The following is a 19,298-nucleotide window of genomic DNA, read 5'->3' on the forward strand; positions in this document are numbered from 1 at the left end:
AGCGGCAGCGGCCGCCGGCCCCGCTCCTGCCCGCACCGTCGAGCCGCGCCGCCCGCCCCCTACTCGATCACATCACTTCCTCATCCGGGCCCGCCGCCCCGCACCCCCGGCCCCTGCGGCAGTTGCTGTGGCTCCGCCCTGCCAACGGCAGGCCCGGCCTGCTCCTTCCCGCTCGTCTCGGTGGTTGGCGGTACGTGACGCGCGCCTGCTGGCCCGCCAGCCCCGGATGCGGAAGCGGCGAGCGCCGCCTGAGGGGTCTCATCGGGACGGTGCCGCTGAGGCCGCCCGCCGGCGGGGGCGCGGAACCAGGAGGTCAGGGCCCCGCTCTCGTCCGTTGTGCGGCCGGTAGAAGGGGTGGGACCGCGCTTCGGCTCTGCGGCTGGAGGCGCTGCTGTGGGGATGCCTCGGCCCGCGACGCCCGGTGAGCAGGCCCGGAGCGACGAGGCGTCAGGGGCCCCTCACGCATCCGTGCTGCGCGCTGTCCGCCGCTCCCCTTCCCCTGGGGCTGCTGGGGCTCTATCCCGAGCTGCGGCGCTGCTCGCTTTGCGCTACGGCCCAGCTTGAGAGTCGCGGCCCTGCCACTGGCACACCGCCGCTGGCAGCTGCTCCGAGGGAGGAACTCGAGCGTCGCACTTGGCTGCCCTCGTTCGTAGGTGGGCAGTGGGACGAGCGCCGGCGCTGCCGCAGCGGGGTTAGGGACCGGTGGGTTGGTTCGCTCCGTGCCACCTGTGTGGGGCCGGACGCTTGCCTGTCTGGCGTCCTCCGTCCGGGCGTCTGTTTCTTCCAGAGGCGCATCCGTTGCGAGTGTGAAGGTTTCACAGAGTTTATTTCAGTAGACTTTAGATGAGCAGTCTCTTTTCCCGCCATGCCTTAGCAGCTCGGTAGCTGAAAGCCCATCAGTGAGCTCCATATCCAGCCTGTTTGAAGGGCATACCTTTAAGCTGCTCTGTGTTTTGATTTGTGTAAGAACAGGGTTATTAACTACAGCAGCTTATGTTTTAATAACTTGGCTATAGTTTTAGGAAGAAAGCCTTATTCCTAAGGAAAATTTATAGTTTAAATGCTCTTCTAAAAAGCTTAGATTGTAAAAGTAAAGGTGTTCCTGTGAAACATGCTTGTCTTAAATGAAAGTGGCAGAAAGCGAGCAGTGGCTGATGCAGTTACACCGGAGTAATGTGAACTCCTGCCTCAGGTGCCAGCGTTGCTCAGCCCTAAACTCTGTGGCACTGCCCTCTGCGGGGTGCAGTTGCTGCAGCAGCCAGGAGCCAGCCGGATGGCAAATACAGCAACTTTGTGAGATGTGGAATGTGTGAAAGAGTGGGGTGACAAAACTAGAAGATATAACTGGCAGGGAGCACAAGCTGGGGTATACTTCTTACTGCTGAAGCTGAGGAGGTTCCACGTGAACATAACGAAAATCTTTTTCACTGTGAGGGTGCAAAGCCCTGCAGCAGGCTGCCCAGAGAGGTTGTGGAGTCTTTCTCTGGAGACATTCAAAACCCACCTGGATGCATTCCTGTCACCCTGCTCTGGCAGGGGGATCGGACTCATGGTGTTCTGAGTTCTCTTCCAACCCCTATCATTCTGTGATGCATTTAACACGAGGTTTGAAACTTACTTATGAAACACAAAAGACAGGATGCTGGGGATCAGTGCTGGCTCTGGCAGGAGTGCTGGTAGGCAGGTCATTACTAAGCTTCTAGTCTGACATGTAGTAAAGTTTGTAAGGTGCCTGCCTTTCAGGTGTGGTGTTCTTGGCTATGTGGTGGTAGAACAGCTTTTGTTCATGTACAAAAGTGTAAAGAGTGAGTTTATAATGCCAGGAGATCTGTGTTTGTTTTTCTTTCCATATTAGATTTGCAAGATGTCTTCAAATGTTCTTACTCAAAGCAGCTGAGAAGAACTCAAGATGAGAACCAACAAGGTGTACAAGCTCGTCATACATAAGAAGGGGTTTGGAGGCAGTGGTCAGTATCTCCTGGTTTGTACCAGGCAGACCAGCACTCTCTTATTTGAATGTAATTAGCTGATGTATTTATCCTTTTAAGAGAACAGTCAAGCCAGAACTTCGATGTACAAGCAGCAGTAGCAGCCAGAGCTTGGAAAGCTCTTTTAATACCAGTTGAATGAAATTGCATTTGTCAGAGCAGAGAGAGATTGCACCTATACAATAAAACTGTTATATCCTACCTCCTTCTCTGTTGTTGCATCACTTTCAAGTTGCCTTAATAAGTAACAGACATGTCACTCACTAATGACAAGTTTTGTGATTTGAAAGAAAGGTTTTTTCCCCCCAGGAGTGGCCAGGCTGCAATGGCTGGAGAGGACCACTGCTGTGTAGTGAGCGCAGTGCCTTACTGATGTGTTCATCCTGGGCTGGTGCACTTTGCGTACAGTTAGCCATTGTGTATGTTTGGTGTAGATCTGCAGATTTCCTCATTCGTTTATCTCTTGTAGATGATGAACTGGTGGTGAATCCTAAAGTATTTCTTCAGATCAAGCTAGGAGATGTTGTGGAGATTGCCCATCCCAATGATGAGTACAGGTGAATGCTTTTTTTGCTGATGTCAGATTGGTGTGGTTAGAACACTGAACAGATGTTGCTTCTGGAGTGAAAAGCTCTTGGAGGTGATACAGCCTTGCTTCAGGGTGATGCTGTGGGGTTTTTCTGCCTGAAGGGTGTAGCTGTAGCAGTTTCTTTGTGTTTGGTGTCTGCTGACCTTTCATAGAACAATTAGCCCTGTGATGAGAATCTGCAGTGACTTCATCCTCTTTGCAGAGGTGCTATTACCTAATGACTGTTCTTCCACCCCATAGTATATCCTAGGCAAAATGAAAACTTCCTGGTCAGCTGTAGAAGTTTAAGCCCTCTGATAGGAAGCTGTTCATTCTATATCTGACACACAACAGCACACTTGTATGAGGCTCTGAGGAGTTCCTGGGCGGTTTACTTTCCCATTTACACTGCCATCTGTACCTAAGAAGTGCTTCATCATTACAATAGGTATAAAGAACAAGACAGGGTGGCAGGCAGAAAGCGTGATGTACGAAGCTTTCCAGATGTTTCTCTTTAGCTTATCCCATGCTCCTTGTTACTAAATAGTTTGGAGTATGATTTACCAGAGCTGACTGTTGGTGTCTCAATTTGTCTGTCTTCTGCTTTTTTACATTCTAGTCCCCTTCTTCTACAAGTGAAGTCCCTCAAGGAAGATCTGCAGAAAGGTAACACTCTAGACCTGTCAGCTGCACAGTGAAATCACAGACAAAGGTGATGTGATGGGGCTGCACCTGTGACTGGCTAATGCCTGTGGTTTAGCTCTGTAAGACAGTCAGTGCTTTGGTTAGGAAGGGATGGACTGTAATGCCATCAGCAAAGGAAGAGGCAATTTAAAATCTGCTTTTAGCCGTGGTTTAAACAAAAGTGGTTTGCTAGCCTTACATTTTTGTTTCTGCATTCTCTGCCTAGCTTTATATCTTGTCTTCTTGAAGGAATTAATTCAACTTAAAGTTTAAGTTTCTCCCCCCTGCTTTGATTTTAATGACTCTTTAAGTGGGCCATAGCCAAAAGGGGGATGAGGCCCTAAGTATTTCATGACAGCCTCACTGTATTGCTCTCCTGCTTGTAAACCACTTGAAGCCTTCTGGGCATGTTCAGTTCTCTGTTGTCTTTTCTCTCTCTTCTCTGTGGCAGAAACTATAAGCGTGGATCAGACAGTGGCACAAGTGTTCCGCCTTCGGCCGTACCAGGATGTCCATGTGAATGTTGTGGACCCAAAGGTCTGTGGCTTTGCAGCCTTTGCCATCTGTCCCTTGACTTAGCTCAGATCACAGCTCTGCAGTAGCATTGGAAAAAAGGCATTGACTGTTCATTGAAAGGTCTTTAGCCTTTCCTAAGAAAGCCAGGCTTGGGCAATTAAACTGTTTGTCCTTACCATCCTTGCTCTCTTTTTGAAGTTTGTAGACCAACTTCCATGCAGCTGGATAGAAATTTAGAAATCTCAAATACCTTATCATTCCAGAAATTCAGGATGGCCAGGCACAGTAAAGAGAACCAGTCAGTGGCCTAGTCAGGAGAAGAACCATGGCATGGATTTGCATTTGTTTTTTTAACACCAAAGAGACATATTTTGTAAATGTTGAACTATCAGAAGAGCTTCAGGTAGAGCTAACATTCAGCACAAGGCAAAAATCCACAAGAAATGAGGCTTCCTTAGTGTCATGAACAATGAAAGTAATTTATTCTACCTGTGCTTCCAATTTGCACTGAGACTTGGGTCTTTTTCGGGTCATGCTGTGCAGTGTCTCACAGCTCACAGTAGTTCCAGGTGCATGCACAGCTCTGGCACTTCTGATGGGACTTCTCTTTTATCTTGCATCCATTAGGAGTTTTGCCCTCCCTGGAATATTTGGTTCTTAACAGATTGAAGGGCACTACACAGCTTAAATAAGTAAAGTCTGAGCACTGTTTTTCCTCCGTTTCCTAGGAGGTGACCTTGGACTTGGTGGAACTGACCTTCAAAGATCAGTACATTGGGCGTGGGGATATGTGGCGGCTGAAGAAAAGCTTGGTAAGGCCTCTGCTGTCCTCATGCGTAGGATGGAGGAGGTTAGAGACCACCTTCTTTGCTGGCTGTAAAGCAAAAGAAGTGTTTTACAAAGTAGAGGAAACTGAGGACAATGTCAGCAGCTCCTGGGGGGCTGATGCTGTGAGTGAGAAGGGGATGTAAAGGTGTCGCAGAAAACATTTATCCCATTGTTTGCTGCTCCAGCTCTGTAATGTTAATGACTGCCTTGGGCAACAAAATGCTGCTGAGAGGTTTTTATGGATTAGGACACTAGGAAAGAATTGAATTTAAATGTTTTTCAGGTAGCAGTGTGCTGAGGTATCCCCTCTCCAACAGTACCACTTCATAAGCAGCTATTAGAATGTTTGTTTCTGCATCTCTGAAGTGCAGTCTTTGGCTCTTGTAGGCTCAGTGAATCAGACAGATGAACCCAACAAAAGCTCCTATGTGTTTAAAACTAGTTCCTGTCTGTTGCAGAGGTTCAGTGTGCTAAGATGAGCCTGGTGAATGTGCTTGGTGGGTTTTTGCAGGGCAGAAGTCAGGTGCCTGGGGTGGGCTGTAAATGACTCTGCTACCTCTGGTGCTGCTGCACTCACTGCCCTGTGGCTGCTCTCCCCTAGGTCAGCACTTGCGCTTACATCACCCAGAAAGTGGAGTTTGCAGGGATCAGGTCAGTACCTCCCCTGAGAATTTCCTGATGACTTTAGGGAGTCCAGAGTGTCCAACTGAGGAATCGTCTTTGAGAAACCCTACATGTTTTGTTGTTCTCTTACCCTTCACTGGATTTCTGTCTGCACCACAAGGTGGGGGAAGGCTCTGTCTGATTTGGGGTGGAAGGAGCTAGTTGTGGGACAGCCAGCCACGCTCCTTGCCTCTGATGAATGCCAAATAATTTTCCTTTTATTTGCCCTCCCTTTCCGAGATGGGCCCATAGTTAAATGAGGGTTTCCTCAGTTGCTGTTGAGATGACTAAGGGCCAAGGAAACGTGCAGATGTGTGACGTCTTTTTGTTTCAAGATCAGGTTTTAACCAAACAAACTTTGGCTCTTTCTTCAAGTCATCCTTGAATGCAAATTTTGGTGCACCTCTTATTTGCTCAGCTACTGATTCTCTAGTCTTCATGTTCACTCTGGATAGCAAATACTCTGCACTCCTTTTCTTCCAGGGCACAGGCAGGTGAACTGTGGTTGAAGAGTGAGAAGGTCACTTGTGGCTACATCAGTGAGGACACCCGGGTAAGATTCTGGGGCATGCTGAAATGCCAGCATGCTAGAGGAGAGGTGCCCTGTGATGCAGTGGGCACAGTCATACAAGTTGCTGTTTAGTGAACTTCTGCTTTTGGCCCTTGTAGTGGATGTGTCAGATCTTCTGTTCCTTTGCAGGTGGTTTTCCGCTCCACTTCAGCCATGGTTTACATTTTCATCCAGATGAGCTGTGAAATGTGGGATTTTGATATTTACGGTATGTAGGGAACTGCCCTGCCTGTGGGTGTGGCTGGCAGCAGCTATTCTTTCTGCCCCTGCTAGGAAACTGCCAATACTACAAAATGAAAATATCCTGCCTTCAGCCTAGGCCCTGCTCCAAGGTATGCTGTGGCCCTTACTTGCAGTGCCAGGCTCTCTTCATAATTTTCCTGTCCCTGCTGCAGGGCCTGGGTACCATTATCTCAGAGATGAAGTCAATGGGGCCAAATGACTTTGAAAACATAGAGATTGTAAGGGCTTTTTGTGGACATATTTGGTGATGAGGGCCGGTGTAAGCCTGTGGGAATCCTAAAGCCAGAAATGTGATAGTTTAGTTTTCTTTTGACTTTGGGTTAGTGAGGATGCACAAACCCCACCTTAGCCCAGGTAGAGTCAGCTGGAAGTGTGTGAACTTTAGGCATTAGCAATGAGTCACCTGTGTCATTGTCCTTTTCTTTCTGGCTAAATTCTTTGGCAAACCTCTCACCATTTCCTTTGACCATGTGTTCAAGCATATGGAACTGGGCCGCTGTTCAAAACTGAGCAGGGGATCAGTTGTGCATACTATGCCTGAGAGGTAGGACAGATGCCTTCCCAGCATGCTGCAAGGATGTTGGAAAAATGAATTTAAAGGTCAGATCCCTTTGCCAGTGAGGGTCTTGTTTACACCCTCTGAAACACAGCCACGCTTTTAAATCTTTCTGTCTCTTTGCTTTAGTGATAGAGCCATTCCCTGTGCACACAGCTGCTCTAAGAAGCTCAAGAATCTCAGGGTTAAATATGCCCCAGAGCTGAAGCAAGTGCTGGTGTTTGATACATTGGAGATGTTTACTTTGCAGGGGACCTGTACTTTGAGAAAGCTGTGAACGGTTTCCTTGCTGACCTCTTCACAAAATGGAAGGTAAAGAGCTGAGTTCAGCCTGTTCTGAAAGAACAGCTAAGTGCCATCTTAATGAGCCTATTGTGCCAGTCTGAGGGGGTTGTGTCAGGTAATGCTAGGATTTGCAAGCCTGAGAGATGGCTCCTGGAAATCAGGAGTGGTCAGAGCAGGTCTGTATTAAATCACACTGAAGGACCTCAGTACTGATCTGTTGTCTCTGCTGCTTTGTATCACACAATTTGCTTGTGTGGACTGAAGTCACTGAGTGTGTGACTGTTGGTTTGGAGCATGCCCAACAGATCTGTCTCATTTTCATTGTGTTTTCTGTCCAGTGGAGAGTTCTTAGGAGCCTTGCATGGCATGGCTGTAGAACACCTGGCTTGCCTATAGTACCACTTCACCACACTGGGGATGGGCCCGAGCAGTGCCAGGGCCCATGGGGCTCTTCAAGCTTTTCCTCTCGAGGCCAGTGTGCTCTTCACATCTGAATTCCATTGCCTGTGCTAGCACTGGAGCTGTTTAGGGAAGTTTTAATGCTTTATTTCTCTGGAGTTGGTCAAGGCATCGCTAAATACTAAGAAGAATACCAAACTGCTGTCTGTATAAACAATGGACTCGACTCTCTTTGGTTTTTAAACACAACTCTTGGAGCCTGGCAGCTACAGAGAAGTTTTAGACAGCAGTGGAGTGTGCTGCTGTTCAGTGTGATGTGGCCTGGGAGCACAGGCTGCAGGACAGGCCATTGTGGTGTTTGATAGAGGCACCTGCAGCCTGTCACCTTCTGGGGAGCTTTGATTCTAGGTGTGAGGAGCAAGAGGCTCTTACTATGTGAGTATGGACACAATTTGCTGCTGAATGGAACCCTTAAGATTCACTTTTCCTTCTATTCTTCCTGGGCAGGAGAAGAACTGCAGCCATGAAGTGACAGTGGTTCTATTTTCTAGAACATTCTATGAAGCCAAGTCTATAGGTATGTGTGTGAGTTCTGCTTTTCCTTGCTCCTGTAGCTAAGCCTAGCTCCTTCTCTTGGAAGCTGGACACAGGCTGCTGGTGACCTTTTCACCTTTTTTTTCAATGCCCATGTCCGAAATACTCCCTGCAAGCACAGTGGGTGCACAGCCACTTACTCAGCTACTTTAGTGAGCACTTCACATAAATAATATCTGACAGTTTCCTCCTCACACTTCAGCTGTCATACTGGTGTAAATACAGTCTTAATATTGTCTAGAAAGTCTGAGGTTTCTCAAAGTGGATTGGGTTTGGATTCTTTCCTAAATGGCAGTAGCAGCTCCTTACTAGAAAAGATGAATGCCTGTGCCAGAACAGGGCATCAGGAGTGCTTGTGCTCCTCTTGCAGATGAGTTCCCTGAAGCCCAGCGTGCCTCCATTCGGCAGGACCACGAGGGAAGGTTCTATGAAGATTTTTACAAGTAGGTCTTGCTCACAGCTGTTTCATGGGCAGAGATGCAGCTGTTCAAGCTTCCATTTGATTCTGAGCTTTGCAGAGCAGTGGTGTTCTCTGGCACAGAGTGTTGATCACCTGTTTAGAGGCATGGGGTTCTTCTGGTTGGGGATGTGCACGTTGTGTGCTTCTGCACCTCAGGGACTGCTGCGAGTACATGGTGTCAATGTGCTGCCTAGCCGAAGGGAGAAACTCCTTTTTGGCAGTCCTTTTGCTATAGTTTGTTCATCTCTTCTTGCTTCACAGCTTTCTTTCATGGTCCTCATTGCTTGTGCTCTCTCTAGAGTTGTAGTTCAGAACGAGAGGCGAGAAGAGTGGACCTCGTTGCTTGTCACCATTAAAAAGCTTTTCATCCAGTATCCTGTGCTGGTACGTCTGGAGCAAGCAGGTACCAGAGTCGTCCTTTTCCTGGCTTTTACCCTTTTCTCTCTTTTTGTGTTGTTTTTGTTCAAGCTGTTTGTGACTCTGTAGTTTCAGCCAGAGCCAGAGTTGTACAGCTCAGTGCTCTGCTGGCTAAGCTGTTTTGCTTGCATATCTCTGAGAAGTGCCAGTACCAGCTGTGGCTGTCATCTGTTGCACCAGTAACGTCTCCTGCTGATGCAGATTTAGTTTGCTGTTTGACTTTGTTTGGGGTTTTAATTTCTCTCTTCAGACATTACCATTTTTTAATTTTTTTTTCCAGAGGGCTTTCCTCCAGGCTACAATTCTACCTCAGCACAAGGGAACTACCTGGAGGCCATAAATCTTTCATTCAATGGTAAGTTATGAACAATGAGTGAAAACATACATGGAGAGAACCATGGGTGTGGCTGCCAGTAACTAAGTGTGAGCTACTGTTGCCTATGAGGCAAAGGGAGCATTAAGTGGCTGAGTTCTCATTTTCAGCCTCAGAAGAGATTGTCTTGTGTGGCTCTGGAAAACGAATGGCTGTCAAATAACTGAGTGTTTGGTATTTTGTGCTTCAGGAACCATTTACAGGCCTTGTTAGAGTAAAACCTTCTAGCAGTATATCTGTACAAGGGCCTCTGGGAATAGAATTTGCAGTTTTTAGTTATGGAAGCATTTCAAAATCAGGTTGGATCAAATGTGGTGAGGGGGAAGCTGATCCATCTTTTTTAGCAGAGAGATGGGTTCATTGTGCTGGAAGGGCTCTCCAGAGAGATGCTTTTTGTGATTCTGTACATCAGAGGTTCTGTCACCTCAGTGGCTGTCTTGTTACTCCCTGGGATGGAGCACAGGATGTTATTTGTAATTGTTAGTAATAAACTTTACATTTTTTGGGGAGTTTTGGTTGTTTGGGTTTTTTTCTGAGGTGTTATAAGGGAAAAGCTATGGGGAAGATGCTGCTGTTGCTGTATGTGGTTCCCATCTTCCCTTCGGCCCTGCTGCTGCTGCAGCTCTGTTACCATTCCTTGGTCAGCCAAGGTTGTGTGCAGGCCCTCTCCTGCTGGTGTGTGCTGCATGGCAGCTTGCTGAAGGGCCCTGCTGGTGCAAGGTGCCCTGCCCTGCCACGAGCCCCAGGCAGCCAGGCCCTGCTGTGTCTCGCAGTGTTTGACAAGCACTACATCAACCGCAACTTCGACCGCACTGGCCAGATGTCCGTGGTCATCACGCCCGGTGTCGGCGTCTTCCAGGTAGATCGGCTGCTGATGATCCTCACCAAGCAGCGCATGATCGACAACGGTGAGCATGGGAAGGCAGCCAGGCAGCTCTGGAAGAGCTCCACCCTTCCCTTGCTGTCACTCGGGTACCCTGGGGGAGGGGATTCCAGCCTCGCAGCTGTGTATTTGCCCCTCATGGGCAGACGTTCAGAGGGCATCACAGAATCATAGAAACACTCAGGTTGGAAAAGACCCTCAGGATCACCAAGAACCCTACTTTACAAGGTTCACCCCTAAACCATAGCCCCAAGCACTATATCCAAATGACCTGTAAAAACACATCCAAGGTTGGTGACTCACCACCTCCCTGGGCAGCACATTCCAATCCCTGACCACTCTTTCCATGAAAAGATTTTTGCTAATGTCCAGACTAAACCTACCCAGTCATAGCTCGGGGCCATTCCCTCTTGTTCTATCACTAATTACCTGCGAGGAGAGACCAGCAACAGCCTCTCTACAATGTCCTTTCTGGTAGTTGTAGACAGCAATAAGGTCTCCCCTCAGCTTCCTCTTTTCCAAACTAACCATCCCCGGTTCTTTCAGTCACTCTTCATCAGATTTATTCTCTAGGCCCTTCCCTAGCTTCATTGCCCTCCTCTGCACTGGCTCCAGCACCTCCATATCTCTCTTGTATTGAAGTGCCCAAAACTGGACAACAACACTCAAGATGTGGCCTCACCAGAGCTGAGTACAGGGAGACAATCACCTCCCTACTCCTGCTGGAGTACAAGGGGAAAGTACAGGACTTGCAGGCATGTCAGTTCCTTTGCGTGTGACACACAACCTCCCTGCCCGTGCAGACCTTTCCCTTAAAGGGTAATCTGTCTTGGCTTGTATTAATTCAGAGGAAATTTTTCTTCTGTTCCCCCTGCCCCTGTTGGTTTGTGGCCATACCAGCTGACTTCCATTCTCAGTGTATCTGATGTGAATGCCGATTGAGCCTGTAGCTCAGAGTGATCTTTTTTGGCTTAGTGCTGCTTGGCAGATAGCTGAACTCTGCTGTTCTTTGCTTACAGGGATAGGTGTGGACTTGGTATGCATGGGAGAGCAACCGTTGCATGCTGTACCACTCTTTAAGGTAAGTCCTGCTGCTTTTCCCCTCTCCTGCTAGAGGTGTGACTCTTTTTGTGACTAGCTAGGCAATGGTTGATGTGCCTCTGAATTACTCTTGCAGCTCCATAATCGCTGTGGGCCTGGCGACTCCAGACTGGGTGATGACTACAATATCCCACACTGGATAAACCACAGGTAGATGAACTCTCTCAGCCTCTGCTACACTTGTGCTTTGCTTTTCTCTTTATAGTGTGTTGAATTCTCTTTGTTCATTTCCTCTGCTCTCCTTGCAAACCAAAGTCGTGCATTGCAGTAGTCTCCCAGGACTCTGGGCATTACTGTAGCATAGCAAAGATTCTGGAACTTGGCAGAGGGAAAGATCTTGGTCTTCAGCTCCCTTTCCAGCTTGCTTATTTCTAGCCTTCAGCTATGCTCAAAGGAAGCTAACAAAAAAATACAATCACTTGAACAGGGTGGTTGTTGGTGAGAACAGATATATCCCAAATGAAGTTACAGGTAGAGAAAATGAGGATAAATGGTGAAAGGGTTTTAGGAAACTCTCAGGCTGTTACACTGCTTCACTCCAGGACATGCCAGGTTTCCTTTCTGCTTTCTGTTAAACATTCTGTGCCATAATACTCTCTCTTCTTTCCCTACACAGAGATTAGAGCTCAGGATGAAAACTACCTTCTCAGCCCCTCTTCTGCTATAGGATTTTTTTCCTCACTTTTAATACCTCATTCTGTCTGCACACGTTAATTGACTGTCCTGACCCATTAGCATTCATGGGTTGCTTTTACCCAGTATTTCTGAATGGCTGGAAGGCATCTGATCTTTGCCATAGAAGAAAAAAGGTGTTTGAAGGCCTATAATAAAGCAAGATTTAAAAGGTCTAGATGACAAGAAGCAGGCTCACTGAGTAAATGATTTCAAATGGGAGGGGGTCTGTATGTTTCAAGCAGCTGCTGTGAGTTATTACTGCAAATACAGGAGAGCTCCGTGAACTGCACAGTGCTGTGCTGACAGGCTGGAGAAAGAGGGGTGCAGGTGTAAGCATATCAAGAAGAGGCCAACACTTAAGCTGTCTGGGAATGCAAGGCTGCTCTTCAAGGCAAGAATAGCCTCTCTGAGGTTAATCCATCAGTGATTTCCAGTGCAGAGAAAGGGGTTTCCTTTTCTCCCTTTGGAGCTAGCTCAGGTTCTTGGACTGTTTACTGGTAGCTAACAAGCAATGTTTGGTTCTTAGCAGAGAGCTGAGCCACCCTGTTTTTCCTTTCAGTTTCTACACATCCAAAAGCCAGCTCCTGTGTAACAGCTTTACTCCACGGATCAAGCTGGCAGGAAGGAAGGTAGGTATCTTTCTGATTCATCTTGTCTTGCTGCTAGCTTGAGATGCCTTTCCTCAGCCAGGTCCCAGACTTCCTAGCAAGCATTTTGACAGCGGTAGCGAAGGCTCTGTGGTAGAAGCCAGTGAAAGCAAAGCTGTAGTGGTTGTTGTGGGACTGTGAATGAGGGGCTAGTTTGCAGGTCTTTTCCTTTCTAGGATGCAACTAGGTAAGAAATGCTTTAGCCACTGCGAAAGTTAGAGTTTCATTCTGTAACAAAGAACTTGTGGGGAGGAAGAAAGGTGTTGAAAAGATGTGGTTTGTATTCTGGTTCGTGACCAAGTATCGGTTTAATAGTTGTGATGTGGTCTGGCTGCCTCAGTCAGCAAGATAAAGCAAGTCTGATGCTTGATCCCATTGGAGGATATTTCCTTAGAACATGCTGACTTCACCCTTCTGTCTTTTACTTTGATCTCTCTTTTTCTTTTGGTCACTTCACCCTTCCATCGTTGGCCCCTCCAGCCACAGACTGAGAAAGCAAAGAGTAACCGAGATGCCTGTGAGTAATCCTGTTCTGGAATGATCTGTCCCACTGACTCCCAAACTAACACCAGCTGCACTAAGACATGACATGAGCAAAAAACACTGATGGTGAAATGTGGGAAAGGGCAGTTGTTGCAGAAGACCGTCAGGACCTCAGTCCTTACCCAGGATGTTAATGTGCAGAGATCACTTGCCTTCTTGGCACAGAGCTGCTGTGGAGGGGTGAGCTTGTGTCCTGGGTGCCTGTCAGCTGGCTAGAGGAATAGGTGGTATCAGACTGATGTTAGTGGTGCTGTTCATGGGAGTGGAACAGGAGGGCACTCAGTTGTCAGTGCTGAGCACATTACAAAGGGAGCAGCTTGCATTCTTCTAATGCCACCTCATCCCAGCAGGGGGTGCATTCTGTAGGTGAGGCTGTCCGTGCTTTCCAAGATGCTTTGAATGTGCGATTTCATTGGGGCAGACTCGAGGCATCTGTTAATACCAGGTCTGAGTTGTTGTTTGCTAATTTCATGTCTTACATATATGAGGGAAGGATATTAGGGACCAACTTGGGTAACTGACCTGCTCCAGCTGTTCTGCTCATGAGACTTGCATATGTAATTGCTTTGGGAACAGAAATGCTGCTAACTTGCAGACCTTGGGTGCTCTTGAAAGAGGTTCTGGTGTTATGTGATTTGTATTTCAGCATTAGGGGCTCCAAAAGATGCTGAGAATGCCCTGCCTATCCAGGTGGATTATGATGGCTATGATGCCCAGGTGTTCAGACTGCCAGGCCCATCCAGAGCCCAGCGCTGTACCACCTTCAGGTAAGAGGTTTGTGAGTGGACTTGTTCTGAAGTAGCCACGTCGTGAGGTATTTCTTGATGCATAAAATGGTTAGACAAATAGAGGTGCAATTAAGCCTCCCATGCTTACAGCTGAACAAAAGGCTTTGTCTGTAGCTTGCATTTCTGGCTGGTTTTCTGGTATTTTACCTGTCTGTATGAGATCTAGGAAAAGGCATAAGAGGACTTTGTCCTTGCATCTTTAGTTTTATGATAAGTAGAATGAAACTAGAATTCCTTGCTAAGTTCCTGGCACACTTTGCAAGCTGGATAAGGAAGTGCTTGCACAGAATTGTAGAAACAGCATGAGCTGGATGCACTGCTTAGTAACTGATGCTGAACAGAGAGTGGTGGGGAATCTTCCTTGACAGCGATGCCCTTCTGATGAAAGAAGGAACAGAGGAGCTGAATGCAGGTTCTCAAATGTCCCATGGCCTCTCATCTGAGCAGAAAGGCTGATTATTTTCAGGTCCTGGCCAAATTAATTGGTCTTATAAATTCTAGTGATTTTTTCAGGACTATGGGATCAGTGACCTCGTTTTGAAGTGTTTCCTTGCTTTCTTTCTTCCAGTGGTATTGCCTAACTCTGCACAAGCTGTACACGTGGCTTGGCTTGCTCTTGTGGGCAGCCTGCAGCAATCCGTACCAGAAGGTGCCAGTGCAGTTTTGTGTAGTGAAGGGCTCCAAGGAGTTGCCCCTTAGCTTTGTGTTCCTAGCACTGTAGGCTTAGGCCTGGTGTCTTCTAGACCAAACTTCATTACCAGCTTAGTGTGTGGTCTGTAGAACTGGATCAAGAGGTGAGCCTGCTCTTCCCGCAGCTGTTGTGCTGGGGGCATCTCAGTGCTGAGCTCTGTTGTGTGGTGCACAGAAGGACACAGCAGCCACGTAGGCAGAAGTAACAATAGCTTCCCTGTAGCCCTTTTCTTGGGTGCTTCTAGTGAGTATTGTCTCTTAAATGACTTGGGCCTGTTCAAGTCCCTTGGTAACCCAGGAATTAATCTCCTTTTCATATGCCTGGACATTTCTGTTTCTGTTCAGCAGGGCTGTTAGGGAGAGAGAAAGTCGTACCAGGAAGAGCTCCAGTTCCTATGATGTCTCTGGCAGCCCTTCTCTGCAGAGCCGCACGCTGCCCCCTGAGGAGGTGAGGAGCCAGGCTTCTGATGACAGCTCACTGGGCAAGATCTCCAACATCCTGATGATCCCACGGCCTCATCTGCACCAGTGTGAAGTCAGCAGCTCTTTGGGCTATACCAGCACCAGAGGTCAGCCTAAGGCAGATGGGAAAGTACCATAGGTAGTGAGAGGGGAGAGAGATGTTGGCAGCTGTCAGGCCAGCAGAGGGGAGGTGGTGCATCCATGGTCCACCTTTTCTGCAGCTCCATTGGGTGTGCCTTCTCCCCTGGATATCCTTGTTCAGTTCCATTCCTTTCTCATTAACTGTCTTGTTCTATATAAAAGTGTCCTGACACTGCTTTGTCCTTTTCCCCTGTCTCTTGCCTTCTTTAATATCTCACTGTTCTCCTGTGCCTCCCTGGAAATGTGGACACGCACAAGGAATTTCTCATTATCCAGGTCACCTACGCTCTGGCAAATGAGAACTGGCCTTGGGAGTGAGCCCTGGGGACCCTGCTTTATAATTTCTGTCTGTGGGGATTTGCTGTCATTAAGAGTCACTTTCTGGCTCTTTCCTTTGACAGCATATTGCTGAGCTTCCTCAGTATGTTAGCACTGCTGGCAGTCTCCTTTTCCCCTTTCCAATTTCATTTTGTCCTCAGGTAGCATGCGGTATCTTCACAAATCCTGCTCATTTCTGAGTAAATCATATTCCTCCTGCCAGCTTCTCTACAATTCTGTCCTCGAAGGCTCTTTATTATTGTTGGGTTTTTTCTCATGTCATGCCTTATGACACCTGATACCGTGTTGATCCTGTTACAGGAACTGGATTTACTAGTGTGGAACTGCTGTCACAATGCACTCCACATTACCTTTACCTTTCATGTTTTCCTCTGCTGGCAGTTCATGCACACCTTTTGTCGGGGTATTTCTGTTGCTGCATCAGTCTGAAAGATAGTCTTGTGAGCCAGCTGCATGGGCTGTGCTGGGGAGGGGAGCCACACTCATTGTGGTTTTCCACCTGTCTTTTCTGGAAGTCAGCCCTGATTTCAGTGGTCAGATCTGAGTGTTACACAGTGGCCTCTGTTGCTCAGCTGTATCTCTGCCGTGTGTTTAGCACTCATCCTGAATTTTCTGCTGTGTCAGTCTTGATTTCTCAGGACTTCTCAAAGCTCTGAGCAATTCTTCGTAGCTGACTTAGCAAGTGGTTTCTTTGTGGCTTCATTTAGTACAAAGTGGCATGCTCTATAGCCATGCTCTGATGGCAGCTGCAGTCTGTGTTCTTGTTTAGGCTGTAAGTTGCAGGCTGTGCTGCAATCCTTTCAGCTTCTTGCCCTGCCTCCTGTTCAGCTCTCCTCATTCCACCTACCCTGGGCAATCTTTATGTCCGTCAGCAACTTATTCTCGCTTGTATGGTTTCTGTGTTTCCTAGATGTCCTTGAGAACATGCTGGAGCCTCAGCAGCGTGACTCCAGTGCCCCTGGGAGGTTCCACGTGGGCAGTGCAGAGTCGATGCTGCACGTGCGGCCTGGGGGGTACACCCCGCAGCGTGCCCTCATCAACCCCTTCGCCCCGTCCCGCATGCCCATGAAGCTGACCTCCAACAGGCGGCGCTGGATGCACACCTTCCCCGTGGGTGAGTGCTGGGCTCCTCCCACCCCTGCCTGCTCCAGGCTTCCACGGGAGACCCACCTGAACTCTGCACTGCCACAGCCTTCATTTGGAGACTCTTACTGAATGCCATCTGCCTTGCAGCATCGGGGCTGTGGAGCGATCTGAGGCTGATTGTGGTGGGTTGAAATTACCCCCAGAACAAAACTGCCAGACCAGCTCAGTTGGAAAGCAAATGAAGCTGTATTTGCCAGCGCACTACAATCTAGAAATATGAAATGCAATTACATATATTTACAAACAGCACAAGAAACCCCCTGGTTCTTGTGGACAAAATCAAGGGGTTACCAACAGCTTCCTCCTCTTTCCCTCCTCCCCACCGTACATGGAACAAGAGAAAGAAGAGCAGAGAGTAGCTTGTTAGTACTTAGCCACAACAAAGAATGCAGCCAAAGTCAGCAACAGCCAAGCAAAAGCCAGCTAGTATCTGCTAGAGTGAGGAAGCTGAAAAGAGAAAGAGTTATACACAACTAACTTTACGTTAGTAATCAGACTATTAGGATTTATTTTCCTTTTTTACATCCAGTGGTAGTTTATTTACATTCTACCAATTTCCTAGTCAATATTTGGAAGTTTTCATAGGCACAGCCTAAAACTAACACACTGATGAAGTGAATCACAGCCATACCCTGGGCTGACTTTCAGATGCTGAACTGCTCTCATTTGTTTAGCACTCTGTAAGCAGGCTTGAAAGTTGAAATGAATGCTCTGCTTCGCTGTCTTTGGAGAAGAGCTGATACACAGCCTTTCTTTATGTCCATCAGTTAGCTTTGCTTGTGTTGACAAAAGCAGGGTGCAGGCAGTGAGGAATCTGTACAGATGTGATGACTGATGATCCAACTGTCCCTCTGCAGGCCCATCAGGAGAAGCTATCCAGATCCACCATCAGACCCGTCAGAATATGGCAGAGATGCAGGGCAACGGGCAGCAGGATTTGACACACTCCTCTGCTGAGCTGCTGGAGCTGGCTTACCATGAAGCCACAGGCAGGTGAGGTTCTGAGGGGCAGCCTGTTGTAGGCTTAGCTAAGCATCCCTTTGCCTTAAAATTGTACATAAGATGCAGTAAGTTTGGTAATGTCCTGTAAGTGCCACCTCTGCAGTATATGCTTTAATTTGAGAGAGAAAGCTCTCCTGGCAAGCCTGCAAGTGCTTTACTTCTGCTTTGGGGAAGGTGGCAGATTGTCAGAGTTTGCAGTGCATCACTCATGGAACTGGTCAGAGCTGCCTTATAAAAGCCTGTGCCTTCAGTTCTTGACTTACTATCCTAGCAGCTGTGACCTTCATCCCAGAACAGAGCACTTTTTAGCACAAAGCATTGTTTGGGCTCTCAATAGCTGCTGAGTGATTCCAGTGCTGTCCCTGCAGTCCTGGTGGGAAACGCAGCCACACTGAGATCAGGGGAGGATTGCAGATGGCAGTGCCTGGACTCTCTTACAAAGGAAGCTCAGGTCACTGTTGGGAGCTTGCACTGACTGTTGGCTTTGAGAAGCCCAAACAATGCTGGTGTCACTGGCTGTGGGGTGGTTGTGAGGAGGCTGTTCACTCCTTCACCCAGGCCAGCTGTCCAGCTGCAGTGGTCTCCAGTCTCCAGACGCTGTCTGACCCTTTTGTGAAATTTGCTTATTGGTTTATTGGCTGCATTTTGTCCCTCTTCTCACTCATTAATAAATGCCATTTACCAAACCCATTTAGTAGCTTAGACAGCTTTGTTTGTTTCTTTTATCAGCAGCTTTGGTAACTTCCCTGCCACATGTTTCTTTCCTCTTGCACACTTCTAGAAATTCATGTTGCAGATTGGCTCTGCCTAGGGTGGGTAAGGATGCTGCTGCTGCTGTTGTACTTTGCCTTTTTAATTTTCAGATGCTATTTTTCCTGCTGCCTTCAAGCAATCCTTCAAGGTATTGCACTGCCTAATTATTCTTTCATGCCTTTTTTCCCCCTTTTATAGGGAAATTTTTTGTCCTATCTTGTACTTTGCATTGTCCTTCAGAATAATTTCTGTTGTGTGATTTTAATATTACATCATCCTCCCCACCTCTATTCCCTGCTTAAAAAAATGGAATATTGCCTTTTTATCACTTCCTAAGTGCAGCCTGGTATGCTGAAGTGTCTCACCAATCTCACAATCTCTTGTGCCATATTCTTGATCATTCTTTTTCTGGATCTCTTTGTGACAATGTACTCATTCAGAGCATTTGCTCACTCTAGAGCATTTGCTTTATGCACCATGAGATCGGATCTGTAAAGAACAAGTGAGCTCTGTTCTTTCCTGGGGGATGCTGGTTCTGCAGTCTCCTGCAAAGACAGCTGGTTATTGCTGGAGAGAAAGAGCCAGCAGCAGTGGCAGATAGGGAATAGTGTGACAGCCTCCTCCGTGCTGCTGCTCTGCAAACATTACCAAGAGCATGCATTCAGCACTGGCCCAGCTGGGGTGGCAGGCTCCTCACCTGGTGTTTGTGCCATCAGCTCTTGTCCAAAGTGAGGTGTGGGACAGGCTGCTCTGTTCCTGCAGGCACACCAGTGCTCGGCACCCTGGCGACAGTGCTGCTTTCCTGGCCTTCAGCGCAGCAGAGGAGTACTCCAACGGCCTGGCTGGCACCAACGGGGCAGGTAACAGCACACTGCTAGAGCCTGCTGCTGGGGGAGCAGGCCTTGCCTCAGGGGCAGTGACAAGGCAGTGGGGCCAGCACTGGTTGGAAGGGAGGTAATGCAAAAGCCATGTTCAGCCTGGAG

At 47.9% G+C, this 19,298-nt stretch overlaps 1 protein-coding gene across 7 annotated transcripts in view; it reads left to right on the top strand.

The window, feature by feature from the left end:
- The first annotated feature begins 1,909 nt into the window (after window positions 1-1,909).
- The window catches only part of DEPDC5 (DEP domain containing 5, GATOR1 subcomplex subunit), a 43,098-nt gene continuing 25,709 nt past the window's right edge, over window positions 1,910-19,298 (top strand). For 4 of the 7 annotated variants that reach the window (XM_054392821.1, XM_054392822.1, XM_054392823.1 and 1 more), the window contains exons 1-23: window positions 1,910-1,967; window positions 2,458-2,545; window positions 3,176-3,222; window positions 3,692-3,777; window positions 4,485-4,568; window positions 5,186-5,235; window positions 5,731-5,800; window positions 5,948-6,026; window positions 6,868-6,929; window positions 7,809-7,878; window positions 8,266-8,338; window positions 8,655-8,758; window positions 9,053-9,127; window positions 9,919-10,053; window positions 11,048-11,109; window positions 11,206-11,279; window positions 12,364-12,433; window positions 12,932-12,968; window positions 13,641-13,761; window positions 14,821-15,041; window positions 16,325-16,528; window positions 17,418-17,553; window positions 19,078-19,175. In XM_054392821.1, coding sequence (XP_054248796.1) covers window positions 1,910-1,967; window positions 2,458-2,545; window positions 3,176-3,222; window positions 3,692-3,777; window positions 4,485-4,568; window positions 5,186-5,235; window positions 5,731-5,800; window positions 5,948-6,026; window positions 6,868-6,929; window positions 7,809-7,878; window positions 8,266-8,338; window positions 8,655-8,758; window positions 9,053-9,127; window positions 9,919-10,053; window positions 11,048-11,109; window positions 11,206-11,279; window positions 12,364-12,433; window positions 12,932-12,968; window positions 13,641-13,761; window positions 14,821-15,041; window positions 16,325-16,528; window positions 17,418-17,553; window positions 19,078-19,175 — 2,104 coding nt within the window. The remainder of the gene's footprint in view (window positions 1,968-2,457; window positions 2,546-3,175; window positions 3,223-3,691; window positions 3,778-4,484; window positions 4,569-5,185; window positions 5,236-5,730; window positions 5,801-5,947; window positions 6,027-6,867; window positions 6,930-7,808; window positions 7,879-8,265; window positions 8,339-8,654; window positions 8,759-9,052; window positions 9,128-9,918; window positions 10,054-11,047; window positions 11,110-11,205; window positions 11,280-12,363; window positions 12,434-12,931; window positions 12,969-13,640; window positions 13,762-14,820; window positions 15,042-16,324; window positions 16,529-17,417; window positions 17,554-19,077; window positions 19,176-19,298) is intronic. The other 3 variants (XM_054392827.1, XM_054392828.1, XM_054392826.1) reach the window with 2 other exon arrangements.

The sequence above is a fragment of the Indicator indicator genome, chromosome 26 (assembly GCF_027791375.1).
Source record: "Indicator indicator isolate 239-I01 chromosome 26, UM_Iind_1.1, whole genome shotgun sequence".
Lineage (NCBI taxonomy): Eukaryota > Metazoa > Chordata > Aves > Piciformes > Indicatoridae > Indicator > Indicator indicator.